Source organism: Pantherophis guttatus, chromosome 3, assembly GCF_059756535.1.
Source record: "Pantherophis guttatus breed Tessera chromosome 3, ASM5975653v1, whole genome shotgun sequence".
NCBI lineage: Eukaryota > Metazoa > Chordata > Lepidosauria > Squamata > Colubridae > Pantherophis > Pantherophis guttatus.
This window is the reverse complement of record NC_142065.1, coordinates 43,549,102-43,572,995: the sequence shown is the minus strand read 5'-3', so window position 1 is coordinate 43,572,995 and position 23,894 is coordinate 43,549,102. Positions and strand designations below refer to the sequence as shown.

At 34.6% G+C, this 23,894-nt stretch overlaps 1 protein-coding gene across 1 annotated transcript in view; it reads right to left on the bottom strand.

Annotated features, from left to right (window-relative positions):
* The window catches only part of PLXNA2 (plexin A2), a 449,635-nt gene that overhangs the window by 252,959 nt on the left and 172,782 nt on the right, over positions 1–23,894 (bottom strand). The window contains exon 4 of the mRNA XM_034414337.3: positions 15,681–15,815. Within this exon, the coding sequence (XP_034270228.1) occupies positions 15,681–15,815 (135 nt within the window). The remainder of the gene's footprint in view (positions 1–15,680; positions 15,816–23,894) is intronic.

The window sequence follows — 23,894 nt, the reverse complement described above, 5'->3', positions numbered from 1 at the left end:
TTGTGCATGATATTGGATTATCCTGGGTACCTTTTCTGGAAAACATCAATGTCCTTGATGAGATTGCCGGTCAGGAGTGGCTCATGTCTTTTGTAATGAATCTGAACTTACTGCAATTACTGCAGTATCCACTCCCCTTCATGCAGAAGAGCACACATTGAAATTGGTATTCCATTCAGGTGGAATAGTAATTTGCAGGTGGAAGAGCTGTGTGTGACTTCTTTATCATAGATTACTCCCTGTTAAGTTAATAATGATAACTGGTATTATGTCTGTGTGGGTGCAGAAGCAGTTAAAGAAAGTTTCTTCTATATGCCTGATGGTTTAGAGGATTTCTTAAAAGTCTTGGGAGAATTTACCATATTGCCTGTCAGCAGTACTGCTGATAGCCTGATCCATCCATGGACTTTGAAGGCATCATAGAAAGCCCTATTATTGTTCCTAAAAGCTCTCTTTCTTATCACAGAGCCAAATCAGCCGAGAGCTGTGTGTGATAAAGCATATGGAATGTCAGCTGAAGCATAAATGGTAGAATTCTCAATATGGATCATTACAAAGTGAGGTTCAATTTGAACACTTGGAGGAAATAGTGTTTACCCCCCCAACCCCCACCCAATATATAATAGGGATGGCTTTACTTTGCCTTACAAGATGCTGGAGAGAATGAGGTGAAAATTGATGATTTCTTGTGAGAAATTTTAATGTTCCTTTGTGGATAAAGTAAATTGGACTCATCTCATTCGGTATTTATTTATTTATTTATTTATTTATTTATTTATTTATTTATTTATTTATTTATTTATTTATTATGCAATTTATATGCCGCCCTATCTCCAAGGACTCAGGGTGGCTCACAATGGTAAAGATGCACAGTTCCTCATTAAAAGACAATATAAAATTAAAATTGGTATGGGGCACTTATGAAAATATAATGTTGACAATTATATGATTTCCTATTCTGGATTTTTTGGGGGTTGTAGAACTCAAGATGTAGACAGAAAGTGTGGAGACATGAGGGTTACTTGACCTCCTGACCCATTAAATTCTGCTAAGGCATTATAATCAAATAAGTTGGTCAAAGCTTTCGTGAAAAAGGAATGTGTTTCACTGTCTAAAGGACACACAAAAAAAGACCTCTGCTGAAAAAACTGTTTACTCTGGAGAGTCAATTTCTAATATTTAAATTCTGCAAAAGAAAATAGAAAAATAGAAAACTCAATCTGGACAGAATTAAATTTTACTAATTCCATTCCAAAAAGGCTTTTCTCTGAGATTAAAATGGCTTTGATCACATTGATGAATGAACTATTGTGAAACTAGATAAGTGCGTGTGAGACCCTGCTTCTTTTGGATTTCTTAGTAGATTTTAATACAGTTGATCACAACATCCTTCTGTATTATCTAAGAGAATTGGTCCTTGAGAAGCATTGCTTTACAATGGCTTCAATCATTCTTTGAGTCATGTTCAGAAAGTTGGTACTAAGGAACTATTACCTGACATTTGACTATTGACCAGAATTCCAGCCTCCTTCTGTCTGATCCCAATTAACATTGAAACCATTTCAAATTTTGGAGTTAGGAAATAGCAATAGCATTTAGACTTATATAGTGCTTTACAGCCCCTCTCTAAATGGTTTACAGAGTCAGCATATTGCCCCCAACAATCTTGGTCCTCATTTTATTGACTTGGGAAAGATGGAAGACTCAGTCAACCTTAAGCCAGTGAGAATCAAATAGCCGAATTGCAGTCAGCTGGCAGTCAGCAGAAGTAGTCTGCATTCTAACCACTGTGCCATCACAGCTCTTATATAATAATCAGACTAGAATTGAGGTTCTATTTCCAATGTGGTTGCACTTCTGAAAAAACAGGTTCATGTTCTAAGTCTGCTCTGTTATCCCTAACAAACAGATTCATAGGTAAAAGCTATTGTGAAGACATCTTTGCATAAATATTCTTAGTCCCTTAATTCACAGAGCCTGACTAATTAATGGACTACCTCTTCCATATGACCTGTCCATTAGTTAATATCTGCAGGATAGACACTTTTAAATGATACTGCCACTGTCAACACAACTGTTTTCCTGACATGTGGGGGAAAATACGTGTTGTTGCATTTAGCTCAGGAATTTACTTTTTCAGGAGCTGCATTTCCTACTCTCTCAAAGTTTAAAAAGTATGTTAAAAAAATGAATTTATTTTCCCAGGCTTTTGATTGTTAAAATATTAGTACTAGCGCCTTGAGTACTTGTCAGAGTAGAAAAAAGGCTAATAAATAAATGCATGTAGAGATGATGCAGATTGTGTAATTTATGAAATTGAAATAATGGAACTTTCTGTTCATAGTAAAATTAAGGTCCTGGGGCATACACACACACTGTTTAAACACCAGTGGTTCTATATAAATAAAAAAGTTCATAATATAAAAGATCATACGTTCATAATTTAAATCTAAAAGATGTGTAACAGACATATAATATAGAACTTTCCCATAACTTTATTTCTCATGGTCTCAACACTTGTCTTCCAAGCCAGGACTGATATGATTGCTGGTTCTGTTTAATAGGTATATATCCAGAGACAGAGAGAGAGAGCAGAGAGGCTAACCATAAAAGAGGGAAAGTATTCCCTATGCATCACTTTTATTTTTCAAAATTCTTTTCACCATTTCCCTTCTAGTCTCCGTGTAACTATGATTCTTTTAAAATCTAACACGATAGTAGAGCTGTTATATTTACCCAGCTTGGCATTTTAAAAAAGAACAGTAGCCGGCCTCACTTGACTATAAGATAATGGGGCAAAATTACTCATTTTCATTTGTTGGAGGAATGGAGTCAATAAGCAAGTCAACCCCCTACTTATCTAGGTGACAGTAGCACCAAAGCTAGTTTGTTGTGAATTTTAAATCTTGTATGGGACTAAAAGCGATTGCCATTTTTTCTTTTCTTTTGCATTGACATTTCATAGGAGTTGTGTTTTTCTTTTTGAAAAGGGTGGAAATCTCTTAGACCAGTGACTATTGATCCAAAAATAAAACAATAGGGATATCATAAAAATGACAAAGGAAATGAACATCAAGGTAATTCTTGCTGGAAACTTTGCAGTCGAGACAGACATGAAGGAAAAGATTACAGGGGAAAATTAAATAACAGACCAGCAAGAAAAAAGACCAACAGTCAACCACTCTAGCTTAAAATTGCTTATCTTGAAAGCCAGCTCAGGAGAAGGCATTAACAATTGTTTCTTCTGGAAAGAAAAGGTTGCTTAGTTTTCTCCATTCTAAAGAGAAATCCAGCTCCAAGTTTCCATACAAAAGCAGATTGCAAATCATGTCTTTTTCAGATACATATGATCTTACATTTGTAAGATGTATACACTAGGCTTGCATTACAAATTTATTTCTTAGAATAGGTAACAATGCCTGTAGGTAAGCTTTTGCAAACCATGGAACAATTCTAAAACTGACTTGGACTAGGATAAGAGTTTTAATAGCTATTGTTCCAAAACATGGCACACTATTATTTGAAGAGAAAAAGAAGCAGTTATGCCACCTTCTTGGCCTCTTTTAAAATAAATAGTGTTTTCCCGAAAATAAGACCCTGTCTTATATTTTTTTGAACCCTGAAATAAGCACTTGGCCTTATTGCCATGCGCTCAAAAGCCCGATTGGGCTTATTATCAGGAGTTGTCTTATTTGGGGAGAAGCAGGGCAAATAAATAAATGTAATTAAACTATATTGATAATTGGCTCATATGAACCAAAACTAATTTTAGTTAGACTATTTTATTACTACTAGTAAAGGGTTAGGAGAAAAATAAATTTAACTATAATATATAGTTAAGAACTAGAGTAAAAAAGAGAGAGGGTAGTAAAAGCCTTAATAAGCAAACTTAGTCTATATATTATTGTGTTATAAACCACTAAGCTAACAGAGTTTCTAAGACTATTTTTATGTCCTTTAATGTACTAGAATTTGAATTTCAGATGCTAACGCTTTCTCTATTTTCTACTGTCCCTTCTCCAAAATTAAGTTTCTTTTTGTAAAATTTCCTTCTAATGGAATAAGATACTTCTTGGAAAAGTGTAGAACTCCTTAATTGGATCCCTGCTGAAGAACAGGTGTGATTGTGCTATATCTTTGGCTGTTTTGACCCTGATATATCATAGATGCTATGCATGTATAAAGACTGGTAAAATGAAATTATTATTTAGTCTCAGTGTTAGCATTCTGTGAAAGTTACTTTTGCCCACTTTACAAAGTTAAGTAAGACAACATCAAAGGCATAAGTCAGAACTTAATTGGGCATCAGTTTCTCCTTCTCTTGATACTATAGTATAAAATTGGAAACAAAGGAAATAGTTTGGAGAAATGCAGAAATCTTTTACAAAGAACACTATGTTATATTTAGGAAATATCATAAAAATAAATAAAATACCAGTGAACTAGAATATGTTTCTACAGGAAAACAACCCTGATTGTTCTTTGGAAGGGCAGATACTGAAGCTGAAACATACTGGCCACCAAATGAGAAGAGAGGATTCAGTGGAAAATAACTTGATGTTGGAAAAGATTGAAGGCAAAAGAAGAAGGAGATGGAAGAGAACGAGATGATTAGATATGTCATCAACACACACAATGAACGTGAATTTGGGCAAACTCTAGGAGACAGTGGAGAACAAGGGAGCCTGGCATGCTGTGGTCCATGGGGTCACAAAGAGTCAGACACAACTTAGCAACTGAACATAATAAAATAAAATGTGTGCATTAATTAGATTTGAGGTCTTTATACTGGATCAAAAAGTGGCTTAATATCATGACTTGGCATAACTGGAACATATTTCAATGTTTTAAAGTAAGTTTACACCTCCATTAAACATTTAACTTTGACATGTTAAATACATAGCCAGTGCCTAATTAAAGCAACCTTTTCAAAATGCTATCTATTTCCAGGATTATATATTATCTACTCATTCAGCATAAATATTATTGGATGAGATCTCTCAAAGGAAAGAATATAAATATTTGGAATATGAATTTTGAAAGTGATTTGGGAGAAGTCCTTTGGATCTCACAGAAGTGTGAGAGTAACATTTTACTGCTGTTTATTAAAGCAGTCTGTCTTTCTTTATCTTCTCAAATTTGAAAAAAAAAAAGCCATTTTTTAAAGAAGTTAGCTGTTAAAGCTGCAGCATCTAATTTTCAGGTTTGTGTGGCTTTTTTTAAACGATTGGCCGCTAAAAAAAAAAAAATAGAATGCTGCTTTGCTGCTCTTTATGCAAGGTCCAATTCATTTTTTTTTTTTGAAGCAAACATTGTTGCAATTCTTCAAATGATGTACTTTGCATATTCTCCTGTGTGCTTCAAGAAACTTCTTTCAAATGATTTATACAGCCATAATAAATAGTGGGTATAAACTAACAAAAACAAGTATAACTGTTTCAGTGTAACAAATTTATTCAAGATCATGTCTTAAAGTCATACAGAAAAATAGATGAAGTTCAAACTTTGAAAGACTTGAGTTCCGTCCTTTTCATTTCTTTCATTCTAATCCCTTAGTCTTCCAGCTGTCTGTATTTCTGGGTGGTTATTTCTTTCACTTCTTTTCAAGACACCAGAAACATTTATGGCTCTTCTGCTCCCAGATTAATTACACTTTTTTACTTTTTTTAACTCTTAATCCAGCCCTAATTCCTTGTAAATCATCTGGGCATCTAACATTTATTCCTTCCTCCCCCTAAAACTCTGACCCTGTCCAGATTCAACAGCCAGAAAATCAGATTATTCTCATGGAATTTACATATCTTAAGGCATTTGTAAAGAGTTTTACGCCTCTGCTACTCTGATCCAGAATCATTTGATGGGCAATTGCTTCATAGCCAGCAAAGGAAATTGAAGAAAGGGAAAATAAAAAGAGAGACAAAGATGGACATAGCAGTGGTTGAATTTTGTTCCCCAAACTGATTTGCAATTAAACATAGCTACATTAAGCTAACAGAATATGTGCTGGTTTAACATAGGTAAAATGCAGACAAGCTTTGGAACTGTGGTTTTGACAATTAAAATGAATAATCACTCTTTTGAACTTTTTTTTTTTAATTGCAACCTTAACTTTTGTCCACACATTATCATTTTGTTTGGTCTTTCCTTTCAGTCAATAAATAAATAATTCAGAGAATGGAGAAGTGAAAGGTGGTCTCTATAGCCATGATAAACTTTGGAAATAAACCTCAACTGAATCCAGTTAAAACTCAAAAGGAGATGGCACAAATCTCATAGTATCGAAATAAGATGTACTTAAATAACAATCATTGTCTACTTCCTTAATCCAATTGTCTGGTAGGCCTGCCTGAAGAGCAAAGAAAATTGAGTTTCCTTTTAGTGCTATTGACAGAGGAAAAAAGACAATCAGTTAAGTCACAGGCATCCACAGGAGGAGCTAGCCTCATTACACCTGCCATGAAGCTCTCACACAAGTATTTCAAAACCACATATTGTATACCATTTGCACCATGATGCAACTGGCACAAATCAGATCATTTGCACCATTAATGCAATGACATTATGACTTGTACCAGATGCCATGATTAAAATTTAATTTATCATATTTAGAGATCATCCATCACTCTCATAGAGCAACTCTGCACAGTGTATAAATAGACATAAAATATAACAACTATACATGAATATAATGATAAAAACATTGAAAAACAGAAATAAAAATGTCAGGAGTGGGGCTTCAGGGTGCTAATCAGCCCCTTGGGTATATGCCAGTGTTGGGTTTCTACCGGTTTGCCCCGGTTTGGGCAAACCGGTAGTGACGGTGGCGGAAGGCTCCGCCCACCCACCCAGATGTCATCACAGACGCTGTGCACATGCGCAGAAGGTTCTGTGCATGTGCATAAGTGCCACCCGCCTGCACGTGAAGCAAGCATGTGAATATGCGCGCTCCCGGTTCCAAACTGGTAGCGAACATAAGTGGAATCCACTACTGGTGTATGCTCCTCTGTGAATCCCATGCAAGTTGGTAGAGCCAGGCTTTCAAGCATTACCAAAAGACTGGGAGTGTTAAGGGCTCCCCACCCTCACCTCTGAGGAGAGATTGTTCCAAAAAGTGGAAAGGGTTTCTTTCTGGACCCTACCAATAAAAAGTATATAATGCTGGGACTGGCAGCATACCTTTCCTGCCTGACTGAATGGAACAGGCCAATAAATAGGTGGAGACTGCTCCACAGGTAAGTAAAATATAAATAATATTTCTTGCATTTGCTGAAATCTCATCCTCTAAAAAATTGGAGCCAAATTTATCACATCTGAAGCAAACCCCTTCAAATCAAAAGAGCAAGTCATGATTATTAAGAAGACTCTTTGAGGGCAGAATTAATCTATTATAAATGGGGCTAAAACTAAGACCAACTCTAAAAACAACTACATTATCTTTTTTTAAAAAAAGATCTGGTCTTAATATGTAAAATTTGATCTTTAAAAACTGTTCATGTTAATTCAGAGACTTAGAGTTGATGGGCTCTGTGTTATATCGAGAATGATTTAATGGTCTCTGTCTGATGGTGTGCAATTAAAGGTACTTTTAGTAGAGAAAAGAATGTTGGTGATTTTTCAGAGCAGAATAAAGATAAAAAAAAAAATATCTAGTATTTTATTGATTCAAAATTTTAAACTTCCCAATGGCTGAATTTTTAAAAGCAGATTTCATTTGGAAAGGGTAAACATGATTTAACCAAATTAAAATTTCAGGGAGGCATTATAAGGGAGAAATTGTGAGGAGTTATTTTTAGCTCTCTTCCCAACAGCAACTGTCTTGCAACATCCAGATCCAATTACAATTATTTTTTTGTTGGTACTGTCTAAACAAATACAATTTTGGACACTTGCTGCTACTCATGTTGTGGTTATTATTATTTTGATTCCACAGAAATTAATAAGTCTCAAGAAGACACAGTCAAGAATGTTGCACCTCAGGTCAACTTCTCTTTAACTCTTCAACTACTATTTAATCACTAGGTTGTATTGCAAGTATTGTAGTTAAAGAGTTAAAGAGAAAACAGCAATTTAACATTTGTATACTAGAAGTAGGTTGATTCTGCTGTGCTTTAAACATATACTTTTTGAAGCAAATTCCATTAAATTAATCAAATTTCCTTCTGCCGAGCAAATATAATCTGGATCAGTGGCAGACTAAATCTATGTCATTTAGTATGTAATGAGTACTGTAAGTAAAACTGTTTTGCTATGGATAAATATGTCTGGTTCACTTTCTATTGTTGCATATTTTCTATTCTAAATTTTGTCCATCAGTTTATCTTAATGCTACAGATAAATTGCTAGGTATGAAAGTTTGTGTTGTCATCATCCATAAGATCCAATCTTTCTCATGTGAACCGGAAATCTGACCCATTCAAGTTCTTCCTGCCTGAAGTGATCTTAAAATGATGTTGGTGGATGTTAGTTCTGAAAGATTTAACTTCCACAGTGTCTTCAGAAAACTTGGTTGGTGCTTTAAAATCATAATCTGGATTTGGGTTTTGATTTTTACCCTATGAAGACTATTTTATTGGAGATGATAGTTGAAAACTATATTTTCATGAGCAGAATACCAGTCCCTTCCTCTATAACATGACAGATTCCTGAATGTTCTGCAGGAATTTCTAGTCATTCTGTCAAAGTCCTTCTCAAACGATGGAATAATATGATCTGGCTCAAGTCTTCTCTTGATTTCTTTTCTCCTTTGAGCAGATTGTCTTTGAAATTTAAATCTTATATTTAAATCTTTATCTGTGTGATATACCTGTTTAAATAGTGATATAGATATTCCCTTACCCAATTTCTTCTGGAAATGAGGACTAGGAAATACAGTCCAAATCCTGTATACATTTTACACAGTTTGCTAAATCTGGAAAGATACCAGACTGATAATAGAGGCAGCAGCAATCTGCAGTGGTTTCTTTTTTTAATTTCCGATTTTACTATTATTGTTTAAATTTACTGTTTTATTGTTTATTATTTAAAGTAGTATGCATCTGAGCTTGGATGCTGTTTCAACCTCAACTGACTCTGGATGACTTATAAACTTAACATAAATGAAATCAAATACAATAACTTAGACCAAAATGAATTACAAAATAATTACAAGATGGCAACCCAGACCATATGTCAAAATCTAAAACATTAAGGCAGGGATCCCTGTCCAAACTATCCCAAGGCCTGTGTGAACAACCAGTTTTCTAAGACATTTCAGAATACCATCAAGGTTGGAGCTTTAGAATATCTCAGGCACTAATGATAGGGACACCTACAAAGAAGACATGCTTCCTGGGTATACTGAAACATAACTTAAAGGGACCTCGAGTATACCCCCTCTGTGGGATGGTACCAGAAACTGTGAAGATAAATGATCCCTTAAATAACTGGGCTTTCAGAACCTCAGTAAGGGTGGAATAATATTGATGTTTTGCTGCCATTGTTTCTATGAGGCAATAACTAATATGGGCTTTGTTTAGTAGAATATTCCTACAGTGGTGCTCCAGGCATCAGCTGGACCAGAAAATCCAAAACTGTGTCTGGAATCCCATGGGATCCATCAGTTGCTAGAGATGGGCTCAATCAAATAGATTAATTTCTCTTTAGGGGATGGTGGTACTAGTGAGCTAGAAGGCAATCAAAGAGTAATAATTTGGGACAGATTCATGGTTGCTATGGAGGCCAAAAACTCCTATGGGTCCTCCAGATAGCTGATTGAAACCTCCAAACATCTTGGAGGTTTCACTGTCAGTCCAGTAATGAAATCCAGCAGCTTAAGAAGGGATTCTGCTGGACAGAAAGTAAAGTAATAAACCACCAGCAGCAGCATCCCTAACTGTTCCCTAGAGCCCAGCCACAAAACTTCACATTCATTTATCTGTGGACCAGAACCTCCAAGAGTCTTCAGAGACTCAAGGTAACAAATGTCAGCACAAATTATATTGGGTCTCAGTTGTGACTTAAATAAATCATGAAATAATGTAACTACACTCATAACCAGAGCTCACTGACTGCTCACCAAAACAATATTTTGGCTTTGTATCTACAGCTTTCCTTACCCTCCTTTCCAGGCGAAACCTTTAATATCAGCATATTTAAGCATGCATTCATGTTCCACAATTAACTTTTTGTTTTGCTTTCCCCTAATAGCACATTGAGGTAATGGAAGCTTGCTGTTTCTTTTTAGTGATTGCTTCAAGAATATTAGGTGATTTCCTAGAGTTCTTCCATAGAAATAATCCCCAAAAGAAAGAGATAAATGGACAATAGTGCACCTGAAACTTATTTGACATAGTTATGTGGCTTTTTTACTCAGGTCTGATGTAGTTTAAAGACTTTTATGCAGAATATTATGAGCAGAGCTACAGTCATGCCTCACTCTACAGGAGGTGGTGAAAGATTAATGGCATTCTCCTCACGTGGCACCCAGAAGGGCAAAACAGTCAAAAGAAAGAAAAGGTTACGGTTCTGCCTATATAAATGATAGAACTGCTTATCCCCAGGCCTGGGAGGGGGCAGGTAAACTCTGCATGGAAGAGACTCTTGAACTTTACTTAAATGAAAAAAGATGATAGGCAGATGTTTTCCCTTTAAATTGCAGTTAAAAAGACAGATTGTGTGCATAGTTCAAGGAAAACTATTGGAATGAACAATTTCACATAAATTGCCAGGTTTTATGAAAGGGAGAAGCTTTCCTCACATGATTCTGAGAAATTATCACTGGATCAGATAATTAGAATTAACTATAGAAGAGTCATTGAAAGAAATAGCTTGCAGTATGAAAAGAAAGACATGGAGGAAGTGTTGATTTTTTGTTCATTACCCAATACAGAAGTTTGGTTCAAAATGGATTCCAGTGCAGCTGGATTTGACCTTATTATTTTCCAAAGTGAAGCTGGACATGCTAATCCAGAGATACCTAAGAATTTCTTTCTCAGTGGAACTGTCCCACCACAAAATCTGCTAGTGGACATCACATGTGAATTCTCTGAATATAAACAACCTTAAAATGGCAGTCACCAAACAGTGTGACCAAAGCAAGTTCATTCGGAGACTGCAAGGCAGACAAAACCTAAACAGTGGGGCTATTTTAAGATTGTCTTGATCAGTGTGAGAAAAGTAGAAAACCCAGACCAACAAAAAGATAATTTGCCTCTGTAATTTGACACATAAGTATTTGTAATTCCTTAAAATGCTTGCTCAAGATGTTAAAAGATCTATTAATGTTTCATAATTGCAAACAATTATGAGACAGTAATTGATTTAATCAGTATAAAAGCTGAAGTTTAAGATTTTAAAGTTGTGGTTGTTCCTCACCATGAGCAGAGTAATGCTATCTCATTCTCTGTTAACTTCATTTGGATTTGTGGGTATGTTATCATGTGTCAAAGTGTTAAAAAATCTTTATATTTCTTTTGTTTTGAAGTTTTTGACTTGTACAGTATTTGACACTACAATTTTGCAAATCTGGGACTTTTAGTTGTTATCATGAAATTTCTTTCAACCATTTGAATCATGCATAAAATAACTTCACAGAAATGTAATATTCAACCACCAATAATTAGAACTTGTACAAGATGCCTCATTATCAAATCTCTTTGCATCAAGAATGTTACACCTTAGAGTGGAGTTCTGAAATTCTATTGTTCTTTTAAAAATGGGAATATTTATGTTTTACTATGAATAGAAGTTTCTTTGTCTGAACAAGTACAGATAGGAAGAATAAAAAGTTCAATATTTACAGAATTGCAGAACTGTGATGAATTATAGTTCCACAGAAGATTTTTAAATGAAATATTTTCCATTTAAGTAACAAAAGCATCATACCACCTTTGGTTCAAATCCAAAGCAAGGTGAGACTTTTTTAGTACTAAAATGGGAGACCGGTAAAGAGCATCAAGTTTGTGGAGTAGTCCACCTGAAGTCCAAAAGTCTCCCAGAACAAAGCAACAAGAAGCTACCTTACTGTTGCCAAGGAAATGATGTGATTGAGTCCATGAAATTATCAGAGTCAAGTCTGACTTGGGTCAATTTACCTCCCCCACACTTTTTAAATATGATTTTGTGTTATATAACATCCTATACTGAAAATGGCTCAAAGTCTAAAAGAAATGCAAAACAAAAGAGACAAAACAAAAGAGACATGAAGAGACAAAAATACTCTTCATTTTTGTGAAAAACATAAGCTTCGATTTCTTTGCTTTCTTTTATTATAGCCTTTAGTTGTCATAAGTTTATCTTAATGAATGCTCATATTTTGTAAACCATTTGACTTAGATAAACAAACTAAACTCTAAGCAGTAAACTAAGCTACTTAACTACAATGAAAGAAGGATACACATTGTGATCACTAGATATCCCAAATATTATCGAATATGTATACCATACAAAGAGATCCATATACATTACAAATAAACAAAGTCAATGTGACCATTTCAAAGCAGCAGGAGCTTTCTATTATTCAGATCAGATTGCTTTGAAATACAATTTTTAACACAATATATTAGCATCATTTCATTTCATTTCCCTTTTTTGCTCTTGTCCTACTGAAATTTCAAATTCCTATTAAAATATTAAAATTTCTGCCCTTAAGATTGGAATATACTTATCTTTTTCACTTCCTTCTATTATTGGGCTTGCTTGAAAATGCAGTTGATTCTAATTATGCCAATCTAACTGCAGACTGAAAAAAAGTGTTCAGAGAGATGACACTTAAGTGGAGGTCTCTACACTGGTTATCAAAGGGCTTCTCAGTCTAATTCAAGTGCTGGTTTTAACACTTAAAGTCTCTGTGGCTTGGCATCCATGCACTTAGTGCAGCTTCTGTCCTGACCAAAATTAATCTGTCCTGTGGTTTCTCTGAATCCATCCTAAGTGAAATTAGAACACTGGAGTTCAGAAGCCTATCTTCTTGATGGCTCAATGCTATTTTACCACTTGCTCTAAATCACCGGTGTCAAACTCGCAATGTCAAATTATATTTTCCCCATTCATGGAGCTGGGGTGGGAGTGGCCTGCATGTGATGCATCCGGCCTGCGGGCCGCCAATTTGACACCCCTGCTCTAAATGTTTACAATTCATAATAATACATAAATAGTGTTTTCCCTGGAGCAAGGAGAAAGAAGCTAAATCATCAACAAGCAATACTCTTCATTTGCTTAATGTAGTATTATTGTTTTCTTTTGTGATATACCGTACATGATGTTAAACCTTTCTTCACACTTTGTGTCAAGGCTTGATGTAATTGGCTACTAAGAAGAATAGTGGCAGCTAATACCTTAGACCTGTAAAAAGATTATACGTCAAGTTTTTCGCTGCTGTTTTTCAGTTTTATCAATATACGTTTTGCAAATAGTTTCATGTTTACGTAAAGATTGAAAATAAAGATTTCACACTTTATGTAGCTTCCAAATGTTATATGAGTCTTTGTGATAAAATATGCATACATATTCAAGAAAAATGCACAATATAGTATCATGTATTGTATGAATGAATTAAATCACATATAGTACAAGGTATCATCTCTTTTTTTTTAAAGAAATTTTTATCTTGTGCTCACTGTAGATAAGTAATGACAAAATAGACCTATCAATTGTGGATTTGAAGATAAAATATAATATCACGATTCAAATCCATAAAAATATTTATTTTGAGTGTTTTTTGCCATTAGCTGAGTAAAATCTTATCTTTACTTTTGCAGAATTATAGAAAAAGTACTCAAGCTTGCTTTAAGCTAGCCACACTTTGCAGAATTTCTACTGAACTCAAATTTCTTAGAAGAATGTCAGAGAGAAACATTTTAGAGCATTACTAAAAATTCTTAGAATTATTTTTATGTGAGTAAACTGGGGCATGGAATTGTTAAATTGTGGAGCCATAAGAAAATGAGCCTGCATGATCTTACTTTCATAGATATATGCAAAAACAGACTAAAGCAGCAGACTTGTTCTACGTAACATAGCATAATAGCCAAGAGATAAAGGTGGAGATCCATTTCAGACAATATAATATTATCCTAGCATGATTCTGTCAGTCTAAATATTAAAATAGGCAGGGAGGTTAACAAAACTAGTTGAGTAAAGTAGTGGCCTCCTCTAGTTCTGAAAAGTAAGCATTACAATCTTTCTCTATTTTATAACTGCAAAGAGAAGTGGTTCTATTCTTTCACTAGAAAAATGAGTCACTCTGTCCTGAATAAACAACACCTGACAGACATATACAAATTTTTATCAAACAAGCTAAGAAAACACAGGGAAAATGGGTTTCCAACTCAATTGTTATTGCATTGGATTATTCTCTATCAATGTTATTGCTTGTTTTTTTTTTTTTAATATAAAGGAGGGGCATTGTATGACCTCCTTTATGTTTAGTATTTTCAAATCTCTCTCTCTGTCTCTCTCTCTCTCTCTCTCTCTCTGTCACTTTGTGCTAACTTAAGTTTGGAAATGTGGTTCTTTTTTCTGGCTTCTGAAAATTCACACCTAACCTCTTAAATTCAACACAGAAATATATAGTGCAATTTGGATATCCTCATTGCTTGCCCTACAGACAGTGCTAAAGAAATTATTCAATATTATCAAGTCATGAGTGATAGCCACTAAAATGCTTAACAGAATCAGTGAACCCAGGAGTACGATTTCATGGCTGGAACCTTGTGCATTTTCTCATTTCCGACAGGAGTTGAATATAGTCAATCTGTTAGAGTCAGTGTTCTGGATTATTTACATGGTATTGGCTCTGCAGGCAAGAGACATGAGTGGATTGCAAAGGATATAAATTTCCATTACAGTCATTTTGGTATTGCTAGGTGCAATCTGGTTCCTTTTTTCAGGGGGAATATTTTATCAGGATGATAAATGATAAACACATTTAGAGCAAATGCTCTGCAGATAGTAAATACCAAAAAATCAAAAAGCTGACATAGCAAAGCAAGTCTCTATCTCGAACTTTTCACACCTTTTGGAAGACTAAAAACAACTCTAATTTGACATGCATATATGTATGAGTCTTAAAGACAAGAACTTGAGTAAGTCTTGGTTACACTGAATGCAAAAAGAGTTCGAGTACAATGGATTCTTAAACAATAGCAAGGGGATCACAAGAGCCTTATTTATAATTGTAAATAAAATTAACTAATGTATCCAAAACAATTTTTATTTTTAAACTGCTACTTTGAAATTTTTAATATCCAAGTATATCATATAAAGTAAAATTGGATCATCATAAACAATTGTCTCACATTAAATCCAGAATAACGATACAACAGAAAATAATTATGTATAAATGTAGCCTATTGCCAAGCATATGGAGAGAAATGAATGGATGAGACTTCCAATCAACGAGATGGATTTTGCTAGGAAAATGAAGCCCAAATCCCCACACTTTATTTTATTCATAGTGTCTCTGTTCAACTTGGATTTCTTAAACACACCCCTTGTGCTAACGAGAAGCGAAGTTCCTCCTCTCCTGATGCATTAACACCTGCCTATAGCAAATAATAATAATAATTTATTTATAGAATAAACCTTATGTAGGGAATCCCCACATCTGACATAAATGCTAAGGACACTGTAGAAAGCACAGTGTTTTACCACTGCTGTGAAAGTAGCATACATGCACTTAGGTGTGGAAAAGTAAGAATTACCTGTCTTTCCGACATGACATAGAGGTAATTATGATCTGTGGAAAAAGCCATGTCACGGAGGATATGACTCCCATCTTTGAAAATTGGCACCATTTCGTACTGAATGCCACCATGAGGAGGCCCATCTGCTCGGATCTAGGAAAAAAGTCAGACATACTACAGATTAGTCATTGCTGTTGAATTTAAGGGAAAGGGAACTGTAGGCTGATATCACTATAGACTAGAAACAGAAGTCAAACATAGTTTCATACACTGTCTGTCAGAACTGAATCTAAACATAGGTCCCATGGAATCATTTTTTGAAAATTTGTTATTTTACAGTAAAATAAATGGCCTAGGAACCTCCTAAGGGAAAGCATAGAAATTAAATAAATATCCATCGAATTAAACACACCCTGTACGAGTTCTTCTGAATGCATGAACCACAAACTGTAGTGACAAAGAAGCCCTCAACTTCCTACTCTTTGATACTAATCCCCAAGCATTCAGTATGAAAGACAGCAGGACTCGAATGCCATTTCCTATGCAGTCCAAGTTCTAATAAATCAGAGGCCAGATTGCAAAGATAGCTCACTTTTTGATCTTCTGCTGAATACATAGAAACTGGGCAGAGAAAGAGTTACAGTGCACAACTTGAATGCATACTTTAGCAACTGTGAATTCTTCAGTGTATTTATTTGTCACCTTCAAAAATTTCAGGCAATATTTACAATGAAAATAATCCAAGAATTTCTTATTTCAGTATGCTTTTGCATGAATCTGCATTTGTCTATATCCACACATGTGTGTGTAGTTATATAAAATATGTACTAGTTATACACAATATAAATATATATCACTTCTCTTACCCAAATTGGCAATATAACTGAAGTTTAAAGATAATAGCTAGAACCTTAAATAATTACAAGCTAGCAGAAATTTGTATTGCATTATTTTAACAAAACAAAAACTTGGCTCTCACTAGGATGCCAGATGGATGCCTAGGATGGTCACTTATAATCACTTAAAAAAAGGAGAAAATCATGATGAAAAAGAGGACTGTCAGATTTACACAAGTGGCAGGTGTTAATAGCTACACTTGGTGCATTTTTCCATATAAAGTATCTTCTGTAAAATAGGATATGTGACCAGTGAAGGATTTAGTTTATTATCAGGCTCTATCAGCAATCTATAGAGGCTTGGATCACCTCCAGCTTTGGAGACCTCCAGTCATAATAAAAATAAAAGATGACAGCACTTGAAAATAAAATACAGAACAAAAGTACTCTCAACATAAGTGAAACATAAGCTTAGTGCTTTTTTGTTTGTTTGCTTTTAGGGAGAAAAAAAAGCAGAGGTTTAAATTTGATGCTCCCTTTGGGAATGAGTCCTTGATCAAATTACTTGACACCTTTCATTCAGAATAGTTCTGATTATTATGACCTTTTCAATCATCAATAATATTGTCATTTGCATTTTCTGCCTTAGATAACAAAGTCAACATAATTGATTTAGTATCTATAATTTTTGTTTTAATGTTATTGCATTTATATCCACATATCTACTTCATTCCTAAAAATTGCTCTTTGAAGAAAAGAAAGGAAAGTAAACTCAGATTTCAGCAGATAAACTACTGAAAAGACCATTGGGATATTTTCTGATAGTAGTCTCTTGGTCTGTTCATATTTATGATATACTGTATTAGGTTTAGTCATGCAAATCTCATTCACAAGAACCTGTCTAGTTGCAAGCCATCCTACTGTTTGAGCATCTTCTGGGTCTCTATTCAAATGTTAATAATTGATGGCCTTGGGGAAGAGGAATGGAAAAGCACTGTTCATTGCATTTTCCTAAGAGGAATTATATACCAGTATATGAGTATTAGGTTTGTTTGTTTGTTTTACAAAGAGATGCATACATAGCACCAAATTGCAACTATTCTATATTGAGCCATGGTAGTGCAGTGGTTAGAATGCAGTATTACAGGTTAATTCTGCCCACTGCCAGGAGTTCAATCCTGACTGGCTCAAGGTTGGCTTTTTTTTTTTTTTTTTTTTTGATTTGATTTATATGCTGCCCTTCTCCGGAGACTCAGGGCGGCTTACAATGCGTTAAGCAATAGCCTTCATACTTTTGTATATTTTATACAAAGTCAGCTTATTGCTCCCACAATCTGGGTCCTCATTTTACCTACCTTAGAAAGGATGGAAGGCTGAGTCAACCTTGAGCCTGGTGAGATTTGAACTTGCAGTAATTGCAGGCAGCTGATATTAATAACAGTGCTTTAGTCTGCTGCGCTACCAGGGCTCTGGTAGCAAAGCCCTACAAAGGTCTACAAAGGCTTAGCCTTTCATTCTTCCAATTTCGGTAAAATGAGGGCCCAAATTGTTGGGCACAATATGCTGACTCTGTAAATCACTTAGAGAGGGCTGTAAAGCACTATGAAGCAGTAAATAAGCCTAATTGCTATTGCTATTGTAACCAGATTAGGCAGTCCAAGTTCCATGAAGCCACCTGATAGTTTAGTGGTTTTCATTGACAGGAATTCTCTCACTTGCTGTAATGCAGGAAAGTTTCAAAGCATATGGATGCACTACCATGCTTGAGATGGGAGCAGAAACTAAACCATTGTTCATGAAGACCTGTTCATCACAAAGAATCTGCAAAATTCAGTCTCAAGCCTGGGTGTTACCCATAATCCCATTTTGCTCCTCAGTTATTTGGTTTCTGATAGTTGTATTAAGCTCATATATTAAAAGAAATTTTAATATAGGCTGAATCTCCAGAAAAGGAATTACATATTTTAAATTCTAGTTTCATTGTCAAAAACAAATACTAAAGCACAGAAAACAAGTATACAAGAAGGAAAATCAAAACATTAACGAACAAATTTCCGGTCTTAAGTGAATAGAAATTATACATGTACTATTTTATTAAAAATGCTGCTTATCTCCTAACAGAGAGAAAAGGTTTTATGGTGCTTGACAGACAAAGCAACTTTAAAGTCATTTGAAAAGGCCCATATTACTATCCCACTTTACTATTTGTAGTGAAGCAGACAACTCTGTCCCTAAGCCTAAATTTTTCAGTAGTCCCTTTCTCCACCTATCATTAAACCACCTGTTTAAAACTGTTGCCAAGACAACAGCCTCCAATGTTCTTCCATTAAAATGCCTGATTTTAATTTAATTATTCCTCATAGGCTAGCAGTCAATGTGTTGCTAGGCCTGACATGGTGGCATTTCTTGATTAGAAGACATGATTCATTTGAAGTTTTGGTATTGCCTTTTTTTTTTCAGAAACTGATCATCTACAGTGATAGGAAATACTCTTCCTCTTCAACTGAAAAAAAAATGCTCTAAGTCAACTATAATGCTGTATGTCCCATCCAAAGCTAAAGACTATCTATAGTATTATGCCAACAATGTCAGCTAATCTTCTCTGAGAAGATGCCATTTTAAAATACAATTCCATGATCTAGATCTCTCTGCACATTATTTCAAAAAGAAGTCTTAGATGCATTTCAATGGAAAGCTGCTTCCTAGTGACTAGTTTGAATGAGGTTCTCTGACAGGTACTTCCACACATAGACTCCTCCTTTATGTAATTTCATTCCAGATACTTTCACATCAAACAGATGTAAATTACCTGACTTTATAGTTGCTTTCCAAACAGAAAAATGCCTATTTGTAAAAGAATATCTACATTAAGATGTGTGTACATATGTATGTATACATATACATGCATTTGTTTGTTGGCCGAGGAATTCAAGATATGTCTAAGTAAATTCACAAGTAAATGTGAAGAATGACAAATAAAGAAATAGAGTGTAATGGCTAAGCAAAGATTTGAACTTGGCTCAAGTGATTTAGTTTATAAAACACTGGTACAGTTTTTATATTATGAATAATGCATAAATAATCTTTTTATAAGTTTCAATAAATAATGCATACATATTGGGAAAGAAAAGTGCACAAATCATCTTTATGTACTTGCATAAATAATGTGTTAGGGAATAATAAATACTTTCAAGGAATATCATATACATACTTGGAAGAAACTGTGTAAATGTAACCTATGTAATAAAAAACACACTTTGTGTTTCAGTCACTTATTATTACTATTGATGAATATGTCCTCTTCCACTTTATATACTTAGAAACCCTTTGATGCACAAAATTCTTAGGAACAAGGTTTAGAAAGGTACATAAGAAATTGCTTAAGAAGAAACATTTTCAAAAAGCCTGCACACTAAGAAAAATGCATGCAAAATACATTTATTTTAAGACGTGCGCTATCAAAATGCAGGCAGTTATTTTTGTGGATTTATTTTTGTTGTATGTAGAAATAAAATAAAAACCTTTGGTTGAAAAACATCAGAAAGTTGACAGATTTCTCTATATCCATTTGTAAGTAGTCAAATATTGTCTGTTCATCTTATATTATAACTAAGAATTTAAGAGCATAGAAACTGCTTTGCTAGATCTATTTTAATTAGAGATGGATGGATGGACGGATGGACGGATGGACGGATGGATGGATGATGGATAGATTAGATCAAAAGATAGATAGATAGATAGATAGATAGATAGATAGATAGATAGATAGATAGATAGATAGATGATAGATAGATAATAGAGGATAGATAGAAAATCTGGAACATGTACTTCGTATTTCTCTTCTTTAAGGATAATTCAACATCACTGTCTGCAAGCATCTACATCCCAGCTGAAGAGGGTGGTAACTGCAAACCAGCAGCATACTTAATATTTCCTCTTGACTTTGAAATGAGGTAAAGGGTAAATAGGCAAAAATAGAAATAGTTCTGACTGGAATCAGACAAAATGAAAAAAAAAGGCAGTATACTTTATCCTAATAGTAAGATAATTACTGTGCAAGGATAGACAATGTTTTAAATTATATGGGTATTGTTACAACAGTTTAATGTATCTACTTAAAAAATTGTTTTCCTAGAAAAGCAAACCTTTAACCATTTATTGGTTAAGCTAAACCCACCTATTCAGTGATCTGCCAGAATTCTGGACAAGATTTATGGGAAAAGGCATGAGTTATGCCAATGGAAACCCACATAATTGTTTATGCTATAAAGAATGGAGGCTATACTCAAATTCAGCTGTAAAGACTCTCCTGGGATGGAAAAAGCTTGTTTCCTGAATCAGTCCTCATGTGTGTTTGCAAATACAGTTTGAAAGGAGCCTAACAACATAATCTGCAAATCCAAATATCAATCACAGCTCAAAGCATTTAAGGCCAGAACAACATTTGCACATGATCAAGTAAAACGCATTCCAGAAATTTCAATGCTTCAAAGGAGATTTGTCTAGCTAATACCCTACAGTGCAGACCGCAGGCATAAACTCAACATTATTTTAAAAGATTAGCAGAACACCACATTGTGTCGAGTCTATGTTGCAGAGTAGCACCCCTGGTGATAGTATCTGATCTATTCAATATGCTAATGCAATACAGAAGCTTCTACTTGCCTGTTATACTGATTCTTCTATTCAGCATTTTACCCACTGCCACAACTGTCATTATAACTAAGCTACAATTGGCATGCAACTCCTTCTAGGTCTTCTCTGTAGGCTCTCATTAAAGGGTGTTAAAAACTCTTTGTGGGAACTTTCCATGATTAAATTACCAACCTTTTTACATTATGAATTCTTCAGTGAGACAGGATCTCATGACAAAGTGTTGATGTCAGGAAGGAAAAAAAAAAGCTGAATAAGTGCCTGCTTGTACACCAAGCTTCATAGCTTAAAAAGTAGAATTTATTCTATGCAAACAGTTATTTGTTACACATTCAGAAATATAAAGAGAAAAGATGGTCTCTTATGTTAGCATATTGCACTCCCAGTCCCACCAGTTCTTGATAACATTAGCCCACTAAAATGTTATGTTATGTTATGTTATGTTATGTTATGTTATGTTATGTTATGTTATGTTATGTTATGTTATGTTATGTTATGTTATTATAATATTAAGTAGACTTCTATGCTACCCATCTCACTGAGATGACAATAAAGGATAATAATTTTATCAAAAGATCAACTGATTCAAGGGAAAATAACTTTTTTTGGGGGGGGGAGACTGAAAATGTTTGTATTTTACATCACATTTGGCATGCTTTTGTAAAAAGGTTGTCATGTAGTGGGTTCCCATTCACAAAAATAGCTTTATTGGTGAAGATGACGGTCTTGATATAATAAGGGAGGAGGAGGAGGAGGCTTAGCCAACCATACAGCCAATCATCCATTTTTCAAAAACGATACAACAAGGCTTTCTCCTTTAGCTTCTTAGAATGCTCCATTGCTATCTTAACTTTTTTTTCTGGACATATGAGGACATATTCAAACCATGCACAAAAAAATATTTTATTCCACAACATGGTAGAATGAACACGAGTGTACTTCAGAATTAATGAGTAAAATATTCTCAACTGTGAACTCATTTGTTCGTTTTTGTTCACATTTTTTGCTTTTGTGTGTTGTCCATGCTTTTCCCTTTTAAAAATATTCACTTATTCCTACACTAAAATGGCCAGACATAAATCAATATTTTCCTTGCAGCTAGTTACAGGACATTACACTTAATACAAATAATATTAGTTGTCACAATAGACACCAAATCCATAATTAACTCTGGATTGTAGATCTCCAGCAATATTGTTTTCTGAGATTGCCTAAAGGACCTTTGTTTGTGTGTGGGGAATATGTGGCAATATACACTTCGATAAACGTGGCGATAATGACAGATCTTTTGTAACATGCTACTTTCCCATGCAATTATTTTAAAAATCTTTTAAAAATAAAACAAAGTAGACAAATAACTTGAGGAGGCCTAAATTTAATTCTGCTGAGACAGAGGGACTATAATTAAAAATGTACAACAGCTGAAAGGTGAACAACATAGATTGATTCTGGATATTGGAGAGTCAAGCCACATTCAGAAAATTCCTTAATTCCTCTATATCAATATAAGTAATAATTAAGGCAGGCCTACTAGAGTTACTGTATTTCTTTAATACATCATGTTAGCTGATACTTCCATTTAAGAGTAACTTGCTTGGGTTGTGTATGATACTTAGTAAAATACGCTATGACCAGGTTGATCATATAGTACACTATACACCAATACAATACACCAATAGTACTGACTGCATAATGGAAGGAGATGAGTATGTTTCACTAGCTAGCAAGTTCACAATCAGCTTGAGTAGAAATAGTGATCTAATCTATACCTGCTTTGTGGGAAGAGGGGATTTATAGTTATCCTGATTTACTCTGAGATTTTTCCAATATTCTCCTTTATTTTCCTTCTATGATGGGTGGAGGAGGAACTATATACAATATGCTATACTTCCATACAGTCTCTATTATAATCTTCACTGCAAGAACTGGGTTCTACTAAGGATTATTCACGACAAAAGCCTCTAAATCTGGATGCAGTTTTTTAGGGCTGTTGTAGGAACAAAATTGAGACAGGCTTTTGTAGGCTGCCTTGTGCTTTTGGTAGAAAGCCAGAATAAATTAATAGTAATGTGATATCCAAAGGAATTTGGGGGGACCATGGGAATAGGGAAGCTCTCAACTGGTTGCCTTTGAAAAAAACACATTTCCTCCTGACATTACCATAGGCAGCAGCAAAAAAGGTGGGACAGAGAGACAAATGTATATTAGTAACAGCATGATAAATATTGGGAAGATGCCAAAATGTCATCTAATGTCCTGCTTTTTTACCTGGTTCTTATAGACATCACATTCTAAACATTCAGATTCATTAAAAATACTGAGGTATATAATTCCCTGTTTTAACAGTTGTTTCTGATATCTTGAAGAAAAAAATTAAAAATCCACCTCAATCATACATACAAGGAAACTTATATATGTAATATGCCATGACCTGGCATGTGACTAAAAGCCACAATGCTGATTTAGATGTAACAATACTAGACTCTTTGATATTTACAATATACAACTACATAATGTCTGTTTTTCTCTATTACTAATGAAGCAATTACCAAATTTGCTAATATCACTAGTACAAAAACTGGAAGTACCAAGCCCCATAATTGGCTGCAACTTAATTTCCCCACCTCACCCCTGACATGATTTAATGATCTGTCTTCTATGTGAGAAGCTTCCACTTTCAAATTAAAAGTGAAATACTAATCCTATTAAAAATGTTCCCTTTAACTCACAGATATGTCCATGA